At 45.4% G+C, this 15,339-nt stretch overlaps 1 protein-coding gene across 13 annotated transcripts in view; it reads right to left on the bottom strand.

Annotated features, from left to right (window-relative positions):
• VEPH1 (ventricular zone expressed PH domain containing 1) overlaps positions 1–11,393 on the bottom strand; it is a 62,142-nt gene extending 50,749 nt beyond the window's left edge. For 3 of the 13 annotated variants that reach the window (XM_069025058.1, XM_069025070.1, XM_069025071.1), the window contains exons 1-5: positions 11,293–11,393; positions 6,984–7,135; positions 4,502–4,571; positions 821–1,231; positions 296–573 (exon numbers count right to left, since the gene is read on the bottom strand). In XM_069025058.1, the coding sequence (XP_068881159.1) occupies positions 296–433 (138 nt within the window). In that variant the 5' untranslated portion in view covers positions 434–573; positions 821–1,231; positions 4,502–4,571; positions 6,984–7,135; positions 11,293–11,393. Of the gene's footprint in view, positions 1–295; positions 574–820; positions 1,232–1,836; positions 2,637–4,501; positions 4,572–6,983; positions 7,297–11,292 lie in introns of those variants that run through there. The other 10 variants (XM_069025060.1, XM_069025061.1, XM_069025066.1 and 7 more) reach the window with 10 other exon arrangements.
• Between the last annotated feature and the right edge of the window lie 3,946 nt (positions 11,394–15,339).

The following is a 15,339-nucleotide window of genomic DNA, read 5'->3' as shown; positions in this document are numbered from 1 at the left end:
GGAATTTGTCATCCCACAGAACTTAATTCTCATTACTGTGAAGGTATGGACCCCTGAAATCTCATTTAATCTTTATAATAATTCTTTATTAAGTAGTTATTTAAAGCATATTAAAGATGAACTTGAAATATCTTTGAATGAAAACCAGCTGGTGGGAACTGGATTTTGTCACCGCATTTTTAAATCTTACACGTTGCCCTTCAAGTCTTATCAGAAATTTAAATTATGCCCCCACCTTTATGTATACATTATATTTAATCTCATGAAAAATTATTAAGGACAATATTTCACTCACTGCAGCTGAACTAATGATTCTGATCTGTTCAAGAGCTTCGGAGAGGCTTCCTTCAATCTCAGCATCCTCCAGGGAGAAGAGATCCCCTGCCCTGGAAAGGTCCTTCTGTGCCAAAACCAGCCCAAAGAGATGATGCATGGCCCTGCTCAGCCACCCTCTGCAGGCACCATGGGCACAGAGCGCTCAGGTGGGGACAAAATGGGAACAATCCTGGCCAGGAGTGATCAGTTTAATAGGAAGGATAAATCTGGGCTGTATTTCAAGGCTTTGGCCCCAGTCTAAAAGAAAACAGTAACAAATAGAAAGAAGAAAAATTAGCAAATACATTGATTGACATATTCCAGTTCAGCAGAGATTTTTAAATGGGTGTGAAAGCATCAGACAGGACCCCCTGATCCAGGGACAGCCTTAAGCACATTCATGAACTGTGTGAATTTTTACCTTCCAACACTAAATAGCTTAAAATTAGATTAAAAAATACATAATAACTGAACCCAAGGTTTTCTTCCTTTCAGTGCATGTTACCTGGGCAGGCTGGTGACTGGACCAGCTGATGAGGGTTCCAAACTCCTTTCCCTGGTCAGGAGTTGAGCTCGAGCAGGAGGGTGAAGCCTCTTCCTTTGTTTTCTGGGTTGTTGTGTCTTGATTCCAGAAAAACGTTATTGGCAAGATTGAGAAGAAAACGAGTTTTGTTTTGAAGAAAATGTCACTTTTGTTGCCAAAATGATCCCTGGGGCCTTTTCAACACATGTAAAGCAAAGCCTTGGCTGAAGTGAAGCCCTGCACTTCTCCTTGGCTGGGGAATGGAGCAGAGGCTGAGCCAGGCAGGGCCAGGGTCACACATTGGGAAGTGTCCCACACTTGAGTCCTAAAACTCTGCTTAGAGTTAGGTCCCACGTGGATTCACTCTGGGTGTCAGCTCCTCTGGATTCTGCTCTTGATTTGACACACAAAGCCACAAATTACATCACTTCTAATTACTATTTGAGATAAGGAGAATCCTTAATCCCCATTGCTGTATTTCGTGCTGTTTTGCAGGGGGAAAAAAAGTCAAACAGCCACAGAATGACAGAACGTTAAGGAGTTGGGAGGGACCTTAAAGCCCATCCAATCCCAACCCCCTGCCATGGGCAGGACCACCTCCCACTAGCCCAGGTTGCCCAAGGCTTTATCCAGCCTGGCTTTGAACACTGCCAGGGCTGGGGCACCCAGAAGGGGCAAAACCAATGCAAAACACTGAGAACCTCCTGGAAGCAAGTCCCTGAAAGAATCTCTACTTGAATGGACAGTACATTGCACTTGATAATGCCACAAGACAGGGCTGTTTGAATTTCCCCAGCTCTATCAACACCATTATTCCACAGGATTCCCAATTTCATCAGGCAGAAAGGAGCTAAGGTTGCAAACCCCAAGGCACGCGAGGCACAAATCCCCCACCACTGAAGCACCGGGGCGGTGTGAGCTCTGATGCCCACAGCCTACTCACACTCAGCCATTGCCAAGTTCAAAACTAAAAGTTCCAAAAGCCCCAGATTTTTTACCTGCTCGGGATTGCCCCAGGCCATCCTCAGGGATGGGCACAGGTGCTCCGGGGACAAAGCCTGCCCCTTTTCTCCTCTCCCCCCGGGCAGCATCCAGGGCCACAGGCAGCAGAAAGCCGGGAAGCGGGAGGCAGGCAGGGATCCTGGAGCTGTTAATTGCGGTGCCACGGGGAAGGCATCCCAGGAATGCAGACTAAAGCAGCCTAAAAGTTACCCACGGCTCCGTCAGGTGACTGAAGGAACCCAAATGCAGGGAGGCCTTATCTCTGAATGAGCTGCTCTGTTTCCAGGGAAAAATACAAAGCCTGCTCCACTTGAGGGCAGTTGTTTTTAATAGAGGAAACAGAACTCTCTGTGTTAGTGGAAAGTTATCCTTCCCTGGGAAGGAGGGGAAAAAGCCCTCAGTAAGCTCCCACTGTTTGAAAGAAAGAGAACAAGTGAACAGCATTGCTGGAGAGGAGATTTCCTGGCCAAAGGAATAAATGCTGTCGTTCTGTAGCCTTTACATGAGCACAAAAGAGGGTCTGAGGTTTGCTTCGGCTTTTAACATGACCCTCAGGAGCAGCACAACAAAATGTGCCCAACAATGTAGGAAAGTGCTCCAGGAAGGAAGGTCCATTGAGCCCTCCCTTGGATCAGCTGCTCTGAAACACAGCAGCCCATTCTGCAGGAGCTGGGCTTCATCATCCTCCTGCATCCCTTCCAGCTCAGGATATTCCCTGATCCTTGGCCTGTTGCAAATGATCCTCCCCTGGGTGTGCTCGTGCAGAGGAGTTTCTCAGAGAGGTCCTGAGCTCTACCTGAACAGACAATTTTATGTGAGTTTTATAGATAACACTCAGGATAATGCAGAAAACCATTTAGTTATTTATTGTGAGCTCTTTGAAATGGAATCATAGCAAATCCTCTTAATGCTTACATTGTGTAACAGTGCTGGAAATGCTTTCCTTGCATCAGCATTAAAGAGAATTGTTCCTTAAGCATTTCCTTGCTCCCTACAAGATTTGCTGTTGATAGGCAGCAAGCACTGGGCAAGAGGGAAAACAAATCACATCTTATAAGATGTCATTTTAAAGTTGTTTTGCCTTTTTTTTTTTTTTAAATGGTCAGGTTGGGCAATAGAATTGCTTTGGAGTGTAGTTCCTGAGGTGTCTCATCACCTTGAGCCTACAGCACCTCGACTCCACACCACCCATCAGAGTTCTCACTCACTATATTTGTGTCCCATGTACTGAAGGAATGGAAAAGGTAAAGGGTTTTGCCAAAGTTTGTCCATCCTGCCTGGACCTCCCCCCCAGCACTGCATCTGAGGGACTCACAGCAGGAATCCAACACCTTTCCAAGGCCAAAACATGGGGAACAAAGCAGGAACTCCAGCGCTTGTAACAAGCTTCAAGTCATCGTTATGCAGGAAAAACCCCTCGGCTTATAACACAAACCACTTCCACTGGTTCTGGTGCAGTCCCACATTAATTCCAAGGTTTGATCTGATTTTCAACACCTCATTTCCCTTTTCATGCCAAGCTGAAAGAGCCACCCTTTCCCTGGGACCTTGAAGCTGTTCCCCTCCAAGGTGAGTCTCTCCACTTGCTGCAGGCACAGCATTCTTACCAAAGCTCCTTATCAGAAGCAATCAGAATAAAAGCCAGCCTGACAGGTTTCAGAGCTTGAAGCTACTGAATTGGTCTGTTTGCAAAATAATTCCCCCAATAATAGAAGATTAACAATAAAAATTCCATGTAAAAGGGCAGTTGGACCTACAGGCATCCAAAAAGCCAATTGAACTTGAGCTGAAAGGCTGAGCCTTACAGTTCATCAGGAGCTCAGCTTCTGCAGAATGACATTAGAAGGACAAGAAAAAAAAAAATCTTTTAAACCAAAGAGGAAGGGAAAAGATAGATAGATATATATATATATATTTACAGTGAAGGAAATTCTGCAAGAAAATAATTTCCTTAACTTCCAAAAGACTTGAAATGTAAATCCAGCTGCTTGATTTTCTGGGTGTTACCCCACTGAAAACAGAAACACAGCATTCAAAGAATCGTGCAATAACATCTTTTACCTACCTCTGTGCTACACAACACACAGCAGGAAAGCCTTCACTCTGTTTAAGAACTTTTAGGGAACTCAGGCCACTGCAGTTCATGTTAAATGAACCTTTACAGGATTTTCTGGTTTCTCCCTTGCTGGAGCTGCAGCAAGGACAGGGACACTCCCAACCCAGCCCAGCCTACCAAGGGAATCCCATTAATTACCAGAGCCCCCCCCTCCTCTGTGACACCCAGTTTGCCATGGGCACCACACCTGGTTCTCCTCAGATGCTGCAGCACAGCTCCCACATGGAATTTCTCATTCCCCACAGAAGGGCTGAGCCACCACAGGTGCCAAAGCTCTTTGATAAACACAAGGCCACGCTCATTTTCTGAACTTGTCAAAAATCCAAGAGGTATGGAACGAGCATCTGGTTCAAAGATGTGACTTAGAGTGTCCAGTAAATTACAGGGGAGAGGAAAGTGATCTGGGAATTTCTGGGAATTCCCTTGAACTGGAGAGGCTTGTGTTAGAGAACTGGGAGGTGTTGCTTTACCATGGTCATCTGGGGCACGACACAGCCCAGAGCTTTGAGTAACCTTAAAAAGGAAGCAAAACTCCATTTCCTTACCTCCCAGCCGTGCTGCCATGCCTAACACATGGATTACACAGAGTGCTTTGGATGCCTTGGATGAAAGGCACTGGAGGAAAACAAGGAAAATAGTGTTAGTGACTCTGCCTTTCCAGACTGTAAAATGCCCCTCAGGACACCTCCAGGAATGATTGGCTTTCACCAAACAGGGTTTGATCATCATTTGGGCTCTTAAAGGGGGAGGAGGGCAGCTCTGCTGCAGCTCTGGGGCCGATGTTATTCACACACGCATGCGGTGGACAGAGCAGGTTTGGACTTCCATGCTCTGGGGATAGATGTTTGCAACAACTGCATATTTGCATTTATGTTCCTTTTCCATGAATAGCAGGAGGATTAGAATCACCTTCAAAGAAAACTTGGAATTTCAGGTAGAATTCCCTTCTGTCGAAATTCCTCTTCCCCATCTTACAAGAAGAACTTTTGTGGAATTTCAGTCTCAAAGAGCTACAGAAGTTTGCAATATTGCCAAGACTACTGGATACTTCCTTCCCCCCTGCACCCACCCAGGGTAAAAAAAAAAAAACAACCCTGGATACATTTTCCAAGAACATCTACATATGCAATTCATGGACAGAATATTACAAGAGATTTCAGAGAATCTTCCCCCCCCCCCCATGTTGCACTAATAATTTATTTTATTTTTATGCTTGGAAAGCATTTGCTCCCTAAACAGAGCATTCTTTCAAAACTTGGAAATAAAGTCCTCACATTTTTCAGTGAAAGAAAAGGATTAAAGATTATATTGAGAGAGCATCATTTTCACACAGGGTGAATAGACTACAGCAGTTCCCATGGGATCAGCTGCATATATTTAAAATCTTCCCACAAGACAACCATTGTTTCCTACAAGCCTCTCTCTTTTTCTGTCAGGACAGGTTTCCACACTTCACATCCCTTGAAATCCCATGGATGCTGAGCTGGACCAGATGATGAAACGATAAATTATGAAGTCTGTTAGTTAGGCTGGGGTTAAAACTGGTTTTTACTAATGAAACACCTTGCTGCAGTGCTGGGAGCTGACCTGCTCTCAGCATCCAGCTCTTGTACCCCAGGAACCTGTGTCCCTGTGGAGGCCACTGCAGGACCATCAGGAATTACAGAGCCTTTTAAGAGACCTCTCCTACCAGAATTCCAGGGCTGTGCCACTGCCCACAGCCTGCAGGCAGTCCAGGGTCCTGCCAGATGTGGGAATGTTCTCCCCTGTGATGAGCTGGTTTAATCAGCAGGTTTGATGGGTCAGAAGCAGCTTGAGGTCAACCAGATCTCACAGAACTCCAAGGCAACTTTGGCTGCACAACCCATGCAGAGCCCACTGCTGCAGAGGGGTAGGAATGTACTTAGGAACTTGCCAGCTTCTACTGCTGCAAACAGACAGCCTGATCAATTTTTTATATAAATAAATTACTTGATAATCTGGGTGCTGTCAAGACAGTTCTCTCTGATTTTCAGTCTATAAGAAACCATATTTGGCTGCTCTTTCAGCACACACTGATGCTTTGTATAACACTTCATAAGACTTAGCATTTTTAACATCAGTAAGGCAGATTTGTAAGAATTCCATGTTTAAATGTCCCCATAATATTAAAACAGTAGGCTAAACTAAACACAGCGCTAAGATGGAATAAATTGCTTCATAACAAACACCAATTCCATCACTGTCACAATGATGCCATCAAAAGCTGCTCATTTACAAGGGGTGCTTAACGAGCTTTTAGATCTGTGACTTATTTTCACAACTGCAGTGATGTTACAGAAAAAGAATTTGGTTTAAATTTTTACAAGGGGAATAATGTGAATTTCTATCTAAAGAGAGTGAAGGAGGAAATGGGGCAGAGCATGAGGGACCACAGGGTTGGAATACAGGAACCCTGTCATGAAAAATGCCACTCTGGAAGGGAAAATTGGACTGGAGCAGTAAATAAATGCAAAAATCACTGAACCTCAAAGTCTCCTGAAACAGCAGTCACCAGACAAGAACTGAATGTCCTGAAGTTCCTCCCAGGTACCTGGCAATCCACCCCAGTGTCTCTCCAGCTTGTGATTTAATAGGACCAGCAGCTCCCCAGTCTGCCAGAGTTCCCCTAAAGCAAGGCTTTAATTCTGCAGCCTGGGCACAAACTGCCCCTGAGCACAGCGAGGGGAAGGAAACAGCTGAGCCCCAGGAGGATGCAGGAGTGCTGCAGGTGCATGTCCCACACACAAACACTGCTTTTTCCTTCCCTGGCACCTCCAGCCAGCTCACACCACTTCTCATGGGCATCACTGTAATACATTTCTACATCTAATAAGTACAGCTCCTGCAGTCAGAGAAAACCAGGAACAGCCACGCTGTTAACGACTACATTCCCTCCAAAACCTCCTCCATTATTTAACACTCAGCTCTGCTCCTCAACTCCTCTCCTCACAGTAATTTATTCATTATTCAAACTGGTACATGAACACATATTTAAGTTATTCCTACCTCTCAGAAGCGAGACCTCAGAAAAACATGAATAATTGATGGCAAATTGGCGCTCTTTAGAGGAATTCGGATCGGCTCCATCCCAGCTGCCGGTGCCCCTTCCATCCCCCTGGCTCTGGTATGTGAGTGAGGCTGCTGGCGGGTGCTCAGCCCTGTCAACCCAACCGTACAGTCTGTTCAGTTACCCTGGAGTTGTCATGTGGAATCAAGCAAACAAATATCTTCTCTCCCTTTGCCCCGACTCCGGCGCTGGAAAGCACATCAGGAATAATTCCTCATCCAGCTTAACTTGGGCAGCAGCTCGAGTGAAAATGCTCCCAGCTCGATACGGAATTTGAATTAGTTAAAAGGATTTATCAACAGCCAGTGGTTACATTCAGTTAATTAATAACCTGCTTAAGAGTAACAAGGAAATCGCAGAAGTTAATATTACTTATGGGGCCTCTTCTCGGAGGCTGGAGCCTGTCAGTGCCTCTGGAGGAGCTTTAGCCAACAGGAAAGTCAAGGGAGAGCAGGACACTGAGGAAATGCAGCCTTTCAGCTGACACTTGTGGCATCTCACCAACCCCAGAGCTTCAGCCAGCCCTTCCAAAGGGAGCTGCCCAGGGGGGGACCCGTGCCCAGGACGTACCTGAGCAGCTCCAGAGCCTGGCAGCTGCAACAGAAATGATTCCCAGAGCATTCCAGAGGCATTCCACACGCACCTGATCCTTCCACATTAAGCATGTCCATACTCTTCCCCTTAACCTCCCTCTGATAATGCATTCCAGATTCCCACCAAGTCAAGCTTAACTAAAACCTACCCTACAGGCCGACCCCATGGATCCAAGCCAGGCTGTGTCCTCCTCTCCTGGGAGAGCACAGGAGCAAAGCCCCACTGGGAGTGTCCCAGCAAGGACGTTTTTCTAATAACAGCCAAAGAAATATCAAAGGAACCAACTGGGAACAGCCAAGTGTAAGGTCAAGCACCCTTGGGCAGCTGCTGGGAGAAAGGAAAGCCTGTTTGCCCAAAGATAATGAGTAGAAACATTTGTACGACTCTTGTTAGGGCTTTTGCAACACCGAAGGAGTTTATAAATTATAGTTTTTAAAAAAAACCTGCTCCCCAGAATACACATTCAGTCATACAGGTCCTTGATTTTGATGGCAATTCCTCCTAATGGCTTTTTTGCTCCTGTTCATTGCACCACAGCCTGGGCAATCAAATACAAAATTAATGGGGGGTGAACACAATTCTTTTAACAATGTTAAAGTTGTTGTTGTTGTTCTTTAAGGGAAATGCAATTGTATGTTCCCTGCATCTTCCTTGTAGCTCAGGAAGGACATGAAGAAGACAGCTGGCTTCTCTCCCACTCCTCTGAGACTGTAAAAAAGCTTGTGAGATGATGGCAGAACAGAAATATTCTTACTCTGAAAATAATTTTTATAAAAAGATTTTAATACAATAAATTTCACAGGGCAGGGTGGTCCGACTAGGAGAGCACAGACAGGGGGTTGGATTTTATTTCTGCATCTGATAACTACTTTATTCATGGTACAGCAGGAATTCAGAGGTTCCTTTGCTCACTATGAACCTAATTTTGACTTCTAATAGCAACGAAAATCACCCAGAGATTGCAGATTCCCCATCCCTGGAAGAGTTCAAGGCCAGGTTGGATTTGGCTGGGAGCAGCCTGGGATAGTGGAAGGTGCTCATGGCAGGGGGTGGAACAAGATGAGCTTTACAGTCTTTGCTGTAACAATAGGACAAACCAAGATATTGTGGCAATAAAGCAAAAAGGTTCATACACATCTTTCACCAGCTGAAAAAAAAAATTACTTTATGAAAATAGGTTTTTCCCCATCCTGGAAAAAAATAAATTGGTTTTAACTTTTATTGTAACAGCTACAGTGAATGACGCCCTTTTTCAGCAAAGCCCTGAAAATATTTATTTTGTTAGACTTTTAAAAACAAACATCTTGTTAGGGAAGAGACAGCCTATTGTTCTCCCTCCAACTAATTGGGGAAAAGCAACAGAATATTCCATATTCATTACATTTCACCAAAATGAGTCATGTTATCTTCCACCCAGACAAAATATTTTAATTTTAATAATGACAATGCTGACAGCTACAATACTGTCTCGCAGAAGTTTGCTTGTAAATAATTAACAATTGTTGTATAATGACAGAGGGGGGTTGATAGCTCTATTAAGTTCACAGTCAGGCTGGAGTCTCTTTAATTTCGGGTTTTTGTAAGAACCCACTCCCCTCCCAACATAAAAGGCTAATGGCAAAAATCATGTTTATGTCCCTGCAGCCTGTCCTGACACCAAAATCCTGTTGTATGCCAGGAATCAGCCATGGAAAACCAGGGAGAATTGTGCAGGACTCACACATCACACCTCCAAAGGGTTTCAGTTTGGCTAATAATTGTCTGGGTTTAAGGCTGAAATCCAGGATAGGATAAATAATGATTTTCAAATCCTGCTCTGCACTGGGGTGGCCTCAGCAGGGGACAGATCCAGGACAGGGCACCACCTATTAATGGCCTTTAAATATGTGCACTCCAAGGCTGGCCAAGCAGGACACCCTTGAATGTTCCCTTAATCCACTCATTTTTAAAGTCAGGCAACATTCCCCTGATTCTGATGGAACCAGCCAGGGCACAAACATCTTTAGGACAGTGTAAAGGTTTCCCTTGTAAGCAAGGTCTTTATCCCACACCCTAAACATCACTAATGCACAGCTCATTCACATCTTTTACAGACATATCAGGAATTTCATCCAAGAATTTTGTAGAACTGGATGCAATATTTCCTCTATCATAACAGGAGATAAACAGTTTGTGTTTGATTTTTCTTCTCTTCAGAAAACACATCTTGGGTCTTTCCATTCCAGAGAGGATGAAGTATTTAACTCTAAAAAATACCAGAGCTTCTCAAAAGCCCACTGAAATTAATGGAGAGATTCTCGTTGTCCCTACAAGGATCTGAAGTCCTTTATCCTCCCAGGAAGTATTTTGTGCTTTTACCTTATGCTGCCCCAGACAGAAAAGGGGATAATGCCACAGACTTTTATGAAGAAGGGAACAAGAAGCATTTCTGGGCCATGTGTTTGACTGGCAGTAGCCCAATATTCAGTGTATTTGCACTGTTTTATACACTAAGTGCATTATTCAGGATTGTAACCACAGCCAAATAAGAAGTGTTACATGCCAACTTCATATTTCAATCAAATTTTGTATTTATTGCTAAAGCTGTTTTAGAGTCATAGAACATGGAACAAGTAAGGTTGAAGTGCGACCTTAAAGCCCATCCAGCCCCACCCCTGCCATGGGCAGGGACACCTCCCACTGTCCCAGGCTGCTCCAAGCCCCATCCAGCCTGGCCTTGGACACTGCCAGGGATGGGAAATCCACAGCCTCTCTGGGCAACAATGCTGATTTTTTTTCCATACCAAGTCTTGCTTATTTCTCCAGTTACTGTGTACCAGGCACAGTCACAGCGCCTGCCAAAATTAAAAGAGGTTTTCCCTGAATAAAACTCTGGGGTTATGACCCAGGTCTGGGAGGAGCCAGACCCTGCCCAGCCCTGGCACTGCTGTTTAGGGAGGTTCGCAGGTGGGTATTGCCTCGTACAACGCTCAGAGCTCATTAACAGCTGCCCTTCCCCAAAGACTCATCTGCATCACAAACCCAACACCTGCTGCGCCATCGCGGTGATAAAGTTTATCACAAATAGGGAAACTTTGCATACTCGTTTCTTTATAACCACTGCAGGTTCAGAGATGTCTCCAAAATACTCACAAGCAACAAAAAAAGTTACCTCCGCCTCTCTTTGGACAAACCCAAACGCACCCAGCCTCATTTTTACATCCCCACACACATTCACATCTCAGGTAACATTTTCATCAGCCACCTGCATCATTTTCCCACTGAACCGCGTATTTTATTACTTCAGCCATCTCCTTCCACTGGCTTTGCTTTCCACGGACAGAGGGCTTCCTTAATTGAGCTGCATAGTTTATGAACTGTGCTAATTGAGCTGCATAACTCCGCTGCCGCCGGGGTTTCAGACCCTGAACCCGACCCAATATCGAGTGCTGGGTCGGTGCCACTGGAGCTGCAGCCCTGCAAGTTGAGGAGCCCTTTAGCAGCTCTCACATTCCTGTAGGGTTTGCCTGCTTGGTAATACCCCAAGGGGACAAAAGCCGCATTCGGCTCGCACAAGTTCTTTTTTAAGGAGAGCCACGACAAGTGAATGAAGCTGCTGATAGCCCAAGGAACCCTCGTGTTCTGTCCCCGAGAGCAGCCGTGAGGAAAACTTACCCAGGAGAGCAAAGGCAGCTACTCCCACACAGAGGAAAACCCGCCTGACTACAAGGACTGCTCCAACCACGCTGCCAGGTCCTGGGTAAGAGCCAGAAGCCTTTAAAAGGGTCCTGGAAGCAGGAAGGAGGAGCGGTATTGATAAGTAACCGTGAGGACGTGCTGTTCTCAGCTGCCCCCACTTAAGAGCTCAGCAATCAGGGCAGAGACACCGCGTCTGGAGCCAGGGCTGGTTCCGCACGGCATCCAGCTGCTTCTCACCCTAATTAAGTCTATAGGCTAACAGGGATTATTAATATTAATCACCCAGCCTCTGAAGCTGCTAATGAAACCAGATAATCCATAGCAGTGAAAATTAACACAGGGATTTGTGCTGAGTTACACAGGAGAGAAGCGGTGCCTGCTCTGCAAGGTGCTCACGCCTTGCTTGTGCCCAGGTTCTCCTCCTGGCTGCAGAGAGATGCCTCACTAAAAACCCTAAAACATCTGCCCAGATCCTTAATAAGCTTTCCATCGTTAATGCTGCACCTCAGAGGGCTTTGAAAGGGGAACACGCTGCCACCAGCACCTCATTTCACAATGGCAGCAGGGCTAAGCAGCAGCAGGTACTTGGGAGCTTAAGGAAAGCAGGCAGGGAAAATAGAAGAGAGGTAGCACCTCACGGGAAAAGTTATTTAAATTAATTAATATTAGCACTGATGTGGAAGTGGCTTGGCAGGCAAACTAGATTTATAGAAGGAAGTCTTTCTATAAATAAATGATCATGAAACTGTAGGAATGCTGGATTGGAACATCCTCGAGGTTACCAAACCTGTTGAGGCAAGAGCTGTCAGGTCTAGGCTCACCTGATGTTTGCCCTGATGTTGCTTCCCTAAGCAAAGCTTTTCAACACTCCACAATTAGGAAATTACTCATTAGCCAGAGACTTTTCTGTACTCCATTAGGAACAGAGGACACCAGATCACTGGTTTGTCCTGGTGTTTGGATTAATGACTGATTGCTCTCTAAAATGTCTCCCTTTGAAGGAAACATCTCTTTCTTTTCATCCCTTTCTCACTCTCCTCCTGCTGTCCCGTCCTTTTCCTGAGCCATTCTCACAAAGTTTTCATTTCCTCAGTTTCTCTGTGGTTTTGGGGGGGTTTATTAGTTTGGGTTTGTTTGTGGGGTGGTTGTTTTGGGGTTTTTTGGGTGGTATCACTGTATCTGTTTTGTTTTTCCTACAACATCCTCCCTGACCTGAGAACCTCTTGCTCCAGAAACCAATTCCCTGAATTTTCAACACATTTCGCAGAGAAACCATTTTTCTCTCATAACTTCAAAATTTAGCCAATAGTTCCTGCAAAATAAAACAAGATCTGATCCTTTGTGTCCAAAATGTGGTTCCTGGCTTTTCCCCAGCAGGTCTGAATTTATCAAATCGTGAGGTGTACACATTGCATTAAAACCAAGTAATAGAAAATTCAGTGTTCACCTTTCAAGTCCAACTCGGTAGGAAACCGATTCAATTTTGCTGTCAATTACGTTAGGGAGAAATAGGAGAAAATAGAAAAAAAATCAGATTAATGCATTCTGAGATAAATGGTATTTCAGATAAGTTTAATCTTACTTTTGAGAGGTGCAAACTTATCACGTGTATCTACATGGAGGAGTCTGGAAGGCTCAACACCAAAACTGTTCCACCCTCATCTAACTGCATTAGGGTTTCCTTTTTGTCAGCAGGGCTCACGGGACAGGACGAGGATTTCAGCTGGGGCCTGAAATTCCATATCCAGTTTAACTGACTTTAAGCATAAAGGCAATTTTCTCCTAATCAGGAGTTGGATTGGCCCTTTAGTCTCCCTTGTCAGGCTGTAAATAGATGTTCCCCTCTCTCCTCGGGAGGACAAGGATTAAAGGAAGACAACATGGAAAAAAGATGGAAACCCACAGGATCTGGGGGTGGAGACCACGACCTTCAGAGATGTTTTTAGGAGGCACCAGATCTCAGTTCAGCAGATTCTTCATAGGAGTAACAGTTCATCTTTTTAATTATTCAATGTCCCATCTCTTAGAGTGGGATTGAGATTGGAAGGTGCCTGCAGTGACCATCAAGCCCAAGCCCAGCAGGGTGGTCAGGGCCACCTCCAGCTGGATTTTGAGCCATTTTCATGGCTCTCCCCTGGATTCAGTGCGTCCCTGTCCTTCTTGTACTGAGCTGTTTGTCTTTTAGAAGTGAAGTGCATTTATCTCCTCTCATCAACAGAAAACACCTTCCTGAATGTCTTCAAATCCCTCTGATGAATATCACTAGCATTATTTCACCTGTAAAATGATAACATCTACTTCAATTTTCCACTCTAACAATGCCTTCACCCAGCCTACATTTTACTCCCAGAAAAGGGTTAATGTCACGCATATACACACACCAAGGGGTTTTATCTTTTAATAGCAAGGCAACAAAGAAATTCACTTAATGACAAGTTCTTGGACTGATGCATTATTCATTTTGTTATGTGACAGCAGAACAAAACTGTAGCCATAAATATATAATGTTATACACCACTTTTAATGCCGTTTACATTTATGGAGTAATTGGCTGTCTTCCATATTATCCTCTCTTCAGTCACTTCTTTTTTAAGGGAGTGTCATGAAATGCAGCTCGTGACATCCAAGATGTGTTTATTCAGGAACAGGGACAGCAACAAGCCTGGATAAACCTAGGAATCTCAACCTCTGTTTCTGAAAACTTTTTTTAGTCTCTGGAAGGATTTTGGAGGTATCTTTACAGTGTTTTTCTACATATAAATTACTTTTTTTGCTTATTCCCCCCTATGATTAACATGAGTTTCTGAATATTCAGGAACAAAAGGCGAGAAGGTGAGAAAGAGGAGCTGTGAGCAAGGCTACAGCACAGATCCAAAGGAAACAGGGATTCAGGCTGGTAGGACAGTGTGCTTGCATGAAGGGCCCATCCAGGAGCTCCCCTCCTACAGCCACAGAATCCTGGAGTGCTTGGGATGGAGGGGACACCTTCCACTCCAGCCTGGTCTTCCCACATAACAAAACCTATTCCTTCCACAAGCCTGCCTCTAACACTGTTACACATCCTCCTGCTTTTGCCCATCCCCAACAGATGAGTGTCATGGACATAACAGGGAATTTCACCGAGCCAGACAAATGCAGCTCCACTGCCAAAACCAACACTGAATCATTGCCTGAGCAGCAATTAAACTGGAACAATGCAGATACCCAGAGCCTGCCTTTAATCATTCTCCCAGCCCTGTGTTAATTAGCTAGGCTGCAGCAACCACTGACATGATGAGCCTGTATGAGAATAAAAAGTAAAACTGTATTAAAAATTCAGTAAATTATACAGCACTCTTCCCTATCAAAATATTCTAAAATATTCATGTCCGGCTTTCCAGGACCTAAAGAGGGCTTGCAAAGAGGCTGGAGGGGCACTTTTCACAAGGGCCTGGAGTGATAGGACAAGGGGGAATGGCCCTGAGCAGAAGGTGGGCAGGGTTAGATGGGATATTAGAGAAAAATCCTTCCCTGGGAGGGTGGGCAGGCCCTGGCACAGGGTGCCCAGAGCAGCTGTGGCTGCCCCTGGATCCCTGGCAGTGCCCAAGGCCAGGTTGGACATTGGGGCTGGGAGCAGCCTGGGATAGGGGAAGGTGTCCCTGCCCATGGCAGGGGGTGGGATGGGATGAGCTTCAAGGTCCTTCCAACCCAAACCATTCAATGGTTCTAAAATGGCAAAAATCCCTACAAAGATCCCAGGATTGTTAATTAGAATTCTTTGTGTTGTGGTCTTTCTCGATCAGATTAAAATGCGTTTAGGCGAGCAGGAGGGTGCTGGTCCCGCAGGGGGAAGGTCTCCTGATGCTCTTGCACTTCCAGCAGGTCAGGGGGTGTTCCTGCCCCTCTGCCCAGCCCTGGGAGGCACCTCTAGACCCTGGGAGCAGTTGACCCGCTGCGGGCCTTTCCAGCCTTCCCCAGGCTGGGATCCAGGGATGAAACCCCAGACTCGCGGGGTGTTTGGGCTGAAGGGCCCCGGAGCCGCCG

Source organism: Aphelocoma coerulescens, chromosome 9 (assembly GCF_041296385.1).
Source record: "Aphelocoma coerulescens isolate FSJ_1873_10779 chromosome 9, UR_Acoe_1.0, whole genome shotgun sequence".
Lineage (NCBI taxonomy): Eukaryota > Metazoa > Chordata > Aves > Passeriformes > Corvidae > Aphelocoma > Aphelocoma coerulescens.
This window is presented reverse-complemented; position numbering and strand designations above follow the sequence as displayed.